This window comes from Aegilops tauschii, chromosome 4 (genome assembly GCF_002575655.3).
Source record: "Aegilops tauschii subsp. strangulata cultivar AL8/78 chromosome 4, Aet v6.0, whole genome shotgun sequence".
Classification (NCBI taxonomy): Eukaryota; Viridiplantae; Streptophyta; class Magnoliopsida; order Poales; family Poaceae; genus Aegilops; species Aegilops tauschii.
Genome location: NC_053038.3, coordinates 458,198,498 through 458,208,680, shown reverse-complemented (window position 1 = coordinate 458,208,680; position 10,183 = coordinate 458,198,498). Strand labels below are relative to the sequence as shown.

Sequence of the window (10,183 nt, the reverse complement as noted above, 5' to 3'; positions counted from 1 at the left end):
GAGGCGTCTTTCTCCGCCGCGTGCTCCTCCTTCACAGTCTTGTCGACGAACGAGTTCTTTGCCGGGAAAGGCCGCCCATCCTTGCAGGCTCCATGCGCGGGCGCGGCCGAGTTGCCCGCCGCTTGCAGCGGCCGTGGCAGGAACCGGAGCGGGCCTGGCATTGGCACCGGCAGCGGCAGGTAGGAGGCGGGCGACAACCCTCTTTTCGATTTCGAACCCGGCCCTACAGCAAGGGGATCTTTCTTTTTTCCTCTATTGTTTCGGGGAGGGAGCTGCGATTTCTAATAATAGGATACAAGTCTTTTTCTTGTCCAATATATATAGTAGTAGTATACGAAATGCGAATTACGGAACGGAAAGGTGGGTTTTTTGTTAACTAAATAAATATTAATATGTGTCATTAGTGAATCGTTTTGCGACGGCCCTTCCATTTTCTTTTCTAAGAGTGTTTGATAGTATTTGATGGATGATGGATTCGCTTAGGCGGCGGCAATGGCTGCGCTCGCTTGCGGTATTGAGGCGGAATACCCCCCACAACCTCCCCTCCCAGCCCCGGGTCTCTCGCGCGAGCGGCCCCGGAGGACTCCAAACCCTAGGCATAGAGGCGGCATGATCTACCCTCTCCGGCCGCGGCGCCGGCGGTGGGTGCTGGAGGCACTCCCTGAGTCCCTGACGGGCTCCCTTCGCGCGGAGGCGGGCCGTCCCCTGGGAGGTGCTGCTGGCGGGTGACCGGCGGCGCGAGGCTGCGTCGTGAGCCGTGGCTCGTGGAGGAGAGGCGGGCTCTGGAGGGGAGGCTGCCGGCGGCGGAGCTGGGTGGCGCGTCGGCGCGACCTGGAGGCGGCGGCGCGAGATCTCGGCTGTACAGGCTGCAGCGCTGTGAGGCTCTGCCAGGAAGGTGCTCCTGGCAAGCAGCGGTCGGTCGGCTTCCTCTGCGTTGGGGCGTGCGGTGGTGTCTTCCCGGTGGCGCTGGCGTCGGAGTGGAGGGCGGAGGGACGGGTCGACCTGCTCAAGTTCGGGCGGAGCCTGTGGGGTTGGGGCCGGGCGTGGATGTCCCCTGGAGCGGGTGACGACCACTGTGGCGTGCATGGTCCTTGCCCAGGTGACTGGTGGCTGTTGGCCGGGGTTGTTGGTGGAGGTTCAGGACACGCTCCTCGCCGCTGATGCTAGACGTCTCCAGGCTCCTCGCCACTGATGCTAGGTTGTTGCTGGCCGGGGTTGTTGGTTGTGGTCTCCAGGCGAAATTCTTGATTCACAGGATCGGCACGATGGCGGCGTCCTCAACGCCATCCCTCTGTTGGGAGCATTGTAGCTGGAGACACGGTTTGGAGGTCCTTCGTTGCGCTCCTCCGGTTTTCAGCACTGTCCTTCATCAATCTTCCGCGGCGCAATGTACAGCCGTCGCTAGTGATCCCAAGACGGTGCCTTTCTCGGGTATGACGGAGTCCTGGTGCTAGACGTCTTCCTTCCCAACCAGGTGCTCCTCTATCTCTGTGTTGTGTGATGCATGTGTGGTAGTGGGAGTGGGATAGGGAGAGGTAAAGAGAGCAGATTCCAAATGGAATAGAAGGGGACTTTCAATCCAAGCTTAATTTTCATTGGGCATTCAGATTCTTAATTTGCTCTTCTTAGATTTTTGGCTAGGTGTATAAACATACATGCACATATATAATTGGATTGTTGGCTGAACATCTCTGAAATTACTAATATGTGGATTTCCTGAACATGATATTTGCAGATCTGAGAAAGAAGAGATAGGACCAAGAAAATTAGGTGCTCATATCCATGTCCCGTGCGGAGAAGAAGAGCCCGAATGGAGAACTTTGGTGTGCCGAGTAATGTCCAGGTACAGAATTATCATCATGGCAAATAGAATTAACTGAATATTGTTTGGAGGATAACATTGAACATTCCTTCTATAGTGCTGAATTATATATATTAATGTGTGAAGTAGGATGCCCAAGGTTACACCAAATTCGACCAAACTCATTGGTAGATTAGTTTTTTTTGTCTCATTTTGGCAGTTTGTCCAAATTTGGCAAAGCAGCTTGTCAACACAGTGCATATATTCGTATAGAAAAGGTTAGTTTTTGGTATGAAATCCTGGAAGCATTTCATTTTCTCAGCAATTGTTTTCTTCAGATCTTTCAACAACAAGGTGATTGTTCATGGCCTTAATTAATCTAAACCTACATCCCTTTTTAAATCTAAGACGTGTTTGCATAGTTTTGTGAGATTTTTTTGCATGCTTTGTTGATTGTTTTTTTGCTCTAAATCTTTTATTGTCTGTAGGTCACCATATGCTGTAGATAGATATAGCTGTGAAGATAATGAGAACTTAATAGTTTTGTGTGGTGAAGCAACCATTTTAAGGACAGATGATAAGAAAAATCGGACAAGGATTAGCGGTCCAGTGTTTGGTTACTATGCAATTACCTTCAGCTTGAGTAAATGCACATTGTTCGGTTCAAACCATGTTCTGTGGGCATCTTCCTTATATGTTGAGAATTCATTCGATTCAAGGAAAAAAAGTGTATCCTGAAATTGTAGATTCTACACTACATACATAGGAGATTTATACCATGTTCACCTAACCTATTAATCCTTGTAAGATGGGGATTACAAATTCTTCAAGATATTGCTGGCTGCCAGGCAGAGGAAGGCCCCGTTGTTGTTAGACTAACTGAAAACGTGCTCCTAAAATTATACTAGATTGGTATGTACTTGGTAGGAACCGGATCCCTACCAGGGCGTGGTCTCAGGTTGTAGGGGTGGAAGGAGGGATGGCATGGAGGAAGGCGTGGTCGTCGGCGCTGGGGCGCCGTCGTTGCATGCGCGCGCGAGAGAGAGAGAGCAGGGGCGGCGGCTAGGGTTAGGTCTCCCGGCTCCCTAAGGAAGCCGAGCAAATATGATTGCTTCTTGCTTAATCCCAAAACGGGTCCTTACACGAGTTTATGTAATCCTCCTAATAAGATAATTGGGCTAAGCCCCTAATAACGATAAGATAAACTGGGCCACAACTAACTGGGCTAAGCCCCTAATATGCCGGTCATAAAATCTCTCCCCGCCTGCACAAACAGCTCGTCCTCGAGTTGGAAGGCGGGGAAGATCAATGGTCGCCAAACACCTCTGCGTCAACTGGGGCGGGCTGGTCGCCGAGCCCGGCGGCGGCGGGGTCCTCCTCAATGTAGTCTGCAGCCTCCAGGTAGAAGAGTCGTGGGTAGACATGGCCCGGTACGTAGGGCTCGTCGCAGTTGAAGCACAACCCTTGGTGGCGACGCTCGAGTTGCTCGGCCGGGGTGAGCCGGCGGAACGGGCGTGCCGCAGCTGCGGCGAGGGGCGCCGCGAAAGCTTGGGCAGGCCAACCCTGCGCGGGAACTTCCGGCCAGGGTGGCGGCCCAGCGGCCCGGGGCGGTGGCGCCTGCTGGATGGCCATCGCGCGACGCTCGAACGCGCGGGCGTAGTACATGGCCGTCTGGAGGTCCTGTCGCCCGTGCATCTCCACGTCCACGCGGATGTGGTCCGGTATGCCGCCGACGAAGAGCTCAGCCCGTTGACGAGCCGAAACGCCGGGGGCGTGGCACGCCAGTGCCCGAAAGCGGTCGGCGAAGTCTTGCACCGAGGTGAGGAACGGAAGACGCCCAAGCTCCGCCAGACGGCTCCCGCGTATAGGCGGACCGAAGCGCAAGAGGCACAAATCGCGGAAGCGCTCCCATGGTGGCATGCCACCCTCGTCCTGTTCGAGGACGTAGTACCACGTCTGCGCGGCTCCCCGGAGATGATACGAGGCGATCCAGGTGCGGTCGGACGCGAGCGTGCGCTGTCCCCTGAAAAATTGGTCGCATTGGTTGAGCCAATTCAGGGGGTCGACGGTGCCGTCGTAGGTCGCAAACTCCAGCTTGGAGAATCTCGGCGGCGTCTGGACGTGGACGACGGGCGGGTGCTCCTCGTCAACATGGAGCAGCGAGGATGATGGGGCCGAGTAGGCGGGCATCAGGGTGCTGCCCTGGAACAGGGGCCCATCGACGCTGGCGAATGGCTCGGCGGAGCCCGAGGACCCGCCAAGCTGCATGGCCGGGTGCGTCGCCGGCGGGGGCAGCACGTGCGGCCCGACCGAGGCCGTCGTGTAGACCAGCTCAAGGGACCCAGCGAGCCAGGCCGGTAACGGAGACGGCGACGGGGGAAGCCGGACCTGGTGGATGGGCACCCCGGGCCCGTCGTCGGGATGCCCAGGGCTGCGTTCGCCGGTGGCGGCGGCTGCAGTTGTTGCCCCTGCTGCATGGTGGAGGCGCCGGGGTTCGTCGCTGGTGGCGGCTGCCACGGCAGCTGTTGTATGGCGGCGGCGACGGGGGTCGCCGAGGATGGCGGCTGCTGCGGCGGCGGGGCGGTGGCGAAGGGCACAGGCGGCTCCGGCCCGTAGGATCTCGCGAGGAACGTGTAGATGCCCGTGACCGCCTGGGCGAGATCCCGGATGGCGGCCGTCATCTCCGGGGTGAAGACGACGGGGACGGGCGCGGCGGAGGTGACCGGCACTGGCAAAGAGCGGGGCGCTGGCCGTGGTGGCCATCGGGGCGGTCGTCGCGGTCGGCAGCGGGAGGGTCTGGGTGGGCGGCGGCGAGGGCTATCTAATACCAAATTGGTAGGAACAGGATCCCTACCAGGGCGTGGTCTCAGGTTGTAGGGGTGGAAGGAGGGATGGCGTGGAGGAAGGCGTGGTCGCCGGCGCTGGGGTGCCGTCGTTGCGTGCGCGCGCGCGCGAGAGAGAGAGAGAGAGCAGGGGCGGCGGCTAGGGTTAGGTCTCCCGGCTCCCTAAGGAAGCCGAGCAAATATGATTGCTTCTTGCTTAATCCCAAAACAGGTCCTTACACGAGTTTATATGATCCTCCTAATAAGATAATTGGGCTAAGCCCCTAATAACGATAAGATAAACTGGGCCACAACTAACTGGGCTAAGTCCCTAATATGCCGGTTATAACAGTACTCTATATCTCTGACCGTGGAGATTAATGACCATTGTTGATTCTTCATACTTGGGTAGGAAATAAAATCTGGTCATTCACTAATTCATGGCAATGAAGTTCTTCTAGCTCTGCAAAATTTGTTTCTAATTGAGTAGTCAGGAGTTCATTTTTTATTTATTTATAGAATCTTTAGGAGTTTAGTTAGTGATTTATCCTTTCCAAAAAACTATCTTATTTAGTACAATAGAATACTTGAGCTGAAAAGGTTGAACCTCAGTATCTTTTCAGAAAGCAAAAAAAGCAATGAAACTGGACATGGCGATTTGGTGCCCGAGCCCAGATGCACCCAAAATCGTGGGCATCCATTCCTGGCTCGGGATCTGCACAATCCGTTCTGACGCATCTGACGCAGAGTTTGGAAAAAGGGGCGTACGTTGGAATACGGTACGTAAGTAGTTCTTTAATTGGGCCCTGAACGTATGGGTGGGACGGCGTCCGCGCACGGGTACTCTGGTCCGTGGAACAGATCGTTAGAAGGCCAAATGAGCCAGGGATCAGATAAGGTGTACAGGACGGTAGTGCACAACCGAGCCGTTTGTTGAACGTGGGACTGGTAGTCCTTGCGGCGGCGCTGGTTCTGCACCGGTGGCCAGGGGGATAATGGAGGATTCTGGGCTTGCCGTTGACAGGTTAGTTCCCGCAGATCTGCAAATGGTTTTCGAGGATTTGTTCTGCTTGCTGCCTTGCCTGTAGAAGAAACCTAACAAACGGACCTTGGAGCGGCCATTGCTATCTTCTTGCAGGTTCCCATTACGAGAGGAGTTTGCCGACAATCTTGATTATCCCAGATCCGGTTCCTCTGGTCTTTCTGCCCAACAACGGAGCCGCCTTGCCGCCCTTGCAGACTCGAATGCTGGGTCTAGATGCGCTCAGCAGCTCGGCGGCGATGGGACTGGTAGGGCAGGAGTTGGGGTCCGCCGTCGTTCGGATGCATCTCCGACGAGGTCGGCGCACTCACAGAGTCAATCTAGAGGCACCTGGGTGGACAAAAAGGTCTGAACACAAACTCACCTGTGGATGGTCTGTATTTTGTTTGACTGTGACTGCAAGTTCGTCTCCAGTGCACATGTTTTGTCAGTAAATTGGCTTAGTTTCAAATAATCGCTTGCAAAAAAGATCAAATTCAAATAGTGAGCTGTGTGTTTGCAGCCCATCTGTAGTGGTGCCCAGTTTAACAGTCATAACCGCATTCACTATACTGTTAGTATTGATGCAGTAGAACTAATAGGCTGAATATTACTCTTGTACTAGAACTCGTAGTCTGAATCTTGTCAAAAAAGAACTCGTAGTCTGAATAATGAATGCTTGGAAAAGTGCAGGTTACGGCTGAGCAGTGCGCCACCTGACAGGACATCACGTCCCTCTCGGATGAGCGCTTTGGAGCAATCGATTCGCAAATACACAGAGGAACCTACAATGAGGACTGTACTTCCGCTAGCAAGAGGTCTACTCTGGCAGCATGCAATGTGATGAACTATTTTCAATAAACGCTTAGGTCAATCGCGCAAATATATGCCGATTTTCTAGCAAATACAACTGCAACTCTATTTGGCCAATCTCAGAGCAAGCTACCAAGACGGAAGTACATTTTTTAGCATGGTTTTGCAACTGACCCATTGGGACGGGGGGTTGTGCCGCATCCACCACAAGCTGCCACCACCGACCTTATTGTGATATTGTCACACATTTCTGCAAAACTTCAGACAAGGAACTTCATAGGTAATGATTTCTTTCTTTTGTACATGGTTTTTGCTTTTGCTGACTGCATTTTGCTGATACTTAGGCACTCTAAGTCTTTGATGTCCAGTTTTTGTAGCAATTCCAACATTTTATCTTTTCTTTCTAGGTACTATTATCTTATTCATGCCACTCCAAGAATTATTCGCATTTCTGGGGTTGCCATGCGTCAGCAGCTAATTGGGACTCAGAATCTTGATCATGAGCTGGCCTCAATCATTTTCAGAAGATATTCTCAGTCTGACCAGGAAGCTAATAGTGAGTGCCCATGCCTAAATTGGAGGCACAACATGGAACCTGATTTTGCGGTAAATCCATCCTTATCACAATGTCTAACCAATCTTTTTCTGGTTGCTCAACCATGTAATAAGTATGTTCAATTATACATAACTGATTTCTAATCTTTCAGACATTTTCTTCCTATGTTTTTTCTTTTGCAATGCTAGACATTTGTGCTGGCCAACCATGAATATCTGAACAATATTTCGATTCAGAACCAACTCGGCGGCAAGGACTTCCCTTATGATATAATCTCCTCCCAGATGGTACTCCTGCCGATTTTCCCTCTCAGTTTTCTGAAAATAATAACTAGATGTATTTGATTGACGTTCCTGTCTTAAAAAATTCTTCAGAAACCCTAACAACTTATGTCTTTTGTACACAGTTTTTCATACCAGTACCTCTAGAGGATGGATGGGTCGTACTGATGTGGGACATGATGTCAAGGAAGCCGCACATCCTGGACCTGATGATCAGAGGCGATGGTCCAACTGAACCAACAAAGGATAAGCTCGAATTGATAGCTTGGAAGCTACATCATGCACTATTCCATTGTCTGAACGAGTACTATGCTGGCTGGCTGGCCTACGCAAGACGGAGAGTGGGAGGCCCACTACGCACTTGTTGCAATGAAACATTTGTCAGGTTTGTAATAGCCACACAGTACTCGTCAGCCATCTCAAAACATTTGTTTTACCAAACATTCTACTGATTTTGCATCATCTCAAACTTACTTCAGGGACGAAACAGGGGGATGTGTACTCCACATTGGACGAACGACACCAAGCTGAAGATTCCTCTCACCAAGGTGAATTTTTGTTTCGCACTGTCTACTTTTGCTGTCTTTCTTCATTAGAACAGAGATAATAAGATTTGACTACAACAAACACAAATGTATCTGTCATACGCAGCACAATCACTACAACACAGATATTAACCGGAGGCGTTTATATAAAGGCATCTATTGAAACGCCTCAAAATCATGTTTAGGAAGGCATTATTCTAAAACGCCTTTGTTGGATGTACCTTTGAAGGCACTTATACAAAACGCCTTGGAATGGAGGCAGCATTGAAGGTGTTTCTTCAGAACGCCTCGGATTGGGGGTAGCTTTGGAGGCACTTTTCAGAAAAGCCTCAGATTGATGAGGATTTGAGGCGTTTCTTCAAGAGGCGTGGGCGGTCCTGGGTCCTGAACTTTCTTGTTGTTGCGCTTACTGTTGAGTGCAGACGATTTTAAAAATGCCTCAAACTGGAGTGACCATGGCGTTCTTGAAAAGTGCCGACGTACGTCTATGCCGTCGTGATAGTCCTTGGCGCTTTTTACAAATGCCTTGATAGACTTTTGGAGGCAATTTTTAGAGCTTTCAAAGGCATTTTTAATGCCTCCTAATTGCTACCGTGTTGTAGGAGGCATTTTTAGAGCTTTCAAAGGCATGTTTAATGCCTCCTAATTGCTAACCGTGTTGTAGTGAATGTTGGCAAAACTAAAAGACAAGCACTTCATGACTGCCTCAAACTACAAGGAAATGCCTCTAAATTGGCTCATGAAGCTCTCTGGTCGGTTCTAGCTCCAACAGATTCTTGGTTCGGCTCAATCCAGTCTGGTTAGGACCAGCAAACCCCTCCATTTGGAGCGTACTAGCGCAACACCTCCTTCTCGTTCAACTCAAATTGCTATGCTTCATATTGTATTTTCAGATTATATTCTGTACTGTTTGCTATTTCAATTGTGATTTTAGCAACTTTTCCGCGGCCCTCTGCGTGCAACCTATGTAACTCTTTATCCTAATTTTCAGGTCTGTGTGTCTCTACGACAAACATAATTTTTACATCTACGTCCCTACCTAGTTTCAGTTCCAAGAGACACGTGCTTTGCCTGAAGGCATTCTTTGATGGGAAAACACACACGAAGCACACACACCCAAATACTCCCTCTGTCCGAAAAAACTTGTCCCTCAAATGGTTGTATCTAGCACTAATCATTCAAGGGACAAGCTTCGAACAAGTTTTTTGGACGGAGGGAGTATGAATTTTATCAATTTTCTTTCCCATAAAAGCCGACTTCACCCAAGTGTTTTTTTCTTGAGAACTAGAGTAGGATCTACTCTACAGGGGGTACATATTCAGACACCATCAAATTTTGTTCACCCAGAACTCATGCAAGTTTCTGGAACTCACCGAGTTATTTTTCCCCGTCTCATATGATATCCGGCAGCAACTTCATGTAAAGCATTAGTTCAAATAACCTCAACTAACTGAAACGCATTCAAATTCACAGATATCGCCATCTGTTCGCATAACATTTAACAAGTACGTAGTTCAAATTACTCCTTTTTTTGCGAAAAGTAGTTCAAATTACTCTAATCAGGTCTCCATCAGGAAATACTTCCTCTGTCTGTTTTTATAAGACGTTTTTCTTGCGAGATAGAGTGGGTTTTATTCCTTAGTAATAGTGTTACAGTCAGCTAATACAAGATTTGAGACACTATCTGACACATGGCGCAAACCAACAAGGGGTGCTATCACCAAATCTACCAATATAAGCTAGACAATGAGCAATCCTATTTTGATTACGCTCAATCTTTAAAGGAACAAACCCACGCAAATTCAGGAGCTTCTTGATTTCCACTATAATATGTCCATAGGCGGAGCGGTCGAGTGAATCATCTGTGAATGCAGCAATAGCAATGGAGCTGTTGGACTGTACCAATATAGGAAGCTCCGACCATTGTATGCTAAGTGACATGCCTTCATGTATAGCACTAACTTCTGCCTCGAGGGCGTCTTGACAGTGGAACAAAATCCGTACGCTGAAAAAAATCACTTTTGCGAGTCCCTCAACACCATGCCCGTACCTACTTCGCCGGTTTCTTTAATATAGGAACCATCCACTGATAGAGCAGCCCAACCAGGTGGTGGCTTGGGCTAGGGAGTCTTTTGCTTGGCCGCTCGAACAGGGGCAGGCTCACTCACGTACAGTGGTGACTTGCCTTTGATCAACTCCTCGACACTGTGCTTCTGTGCCTGATCATATAGGACAACTAAACATGCAACATGTTTTGCTCAATCATGGTACGGTGTCCTATTCGGATAGTATAGGAATTAGTCACCGATTAGGACTTGTACGGAAATTCAATTTGGCTACCGGG

General features: G+C 50.1%; 1 protein-coding gene across 9 annotated transcripts; it reads left to right on the top strand.

Annotated features, from left to right (window-relative positions):
• The first annotated feature begins 417 nt into the window (after positions 1-417).
• On the top strand, positions 418-8,894 carry LOC141021362 (uncharacterized). Of its 9 annotated transcripts, none has more exons than XM_073496934.1 (10): positions 418-1,474; positions 1,736-1,843; positions 5,236-5,647; positions 5,762-6,011; positions 6,338-6,737; positions 6,865-7,063; positions 7,202-7,300; positions 7,420-7,679; positions 7,774-7,842; positions 8,069-8,788. In XM_073496934.1, the coding sequence occupies exons 6-9, from the start codon at positions 6,920-6,922 to the stop codon at positions 7,823-7,825; spliced, it is 555 nt and encodes a 184-aa protein (XP_073353035.1). In that variant the 5' UTR covers positions 418-1,474; positions 1,736-1,843; positions 5,236-5,647; positions 5,762-6,011; positions 6,338-6,737; positions 6,865-6,919; the 3' UTR covers positions 7,826-7,842; positions 8,069-8,788. The 9 variants fall into 9 exon arrangements, with proteins under 9 accessions (XP_073353035.1, XP_073353039.1, XP_073353036.1 ...); XM_073496938.1 differs by having other exon boundaries at positions 7,946-8,788; XM_073496935.1 differs by having other exon boundaries at positions 421-1,474; positions 5,247-5,647.
• Positions 8,895-10,183: the final 1,289 nt, after the last annotated feature.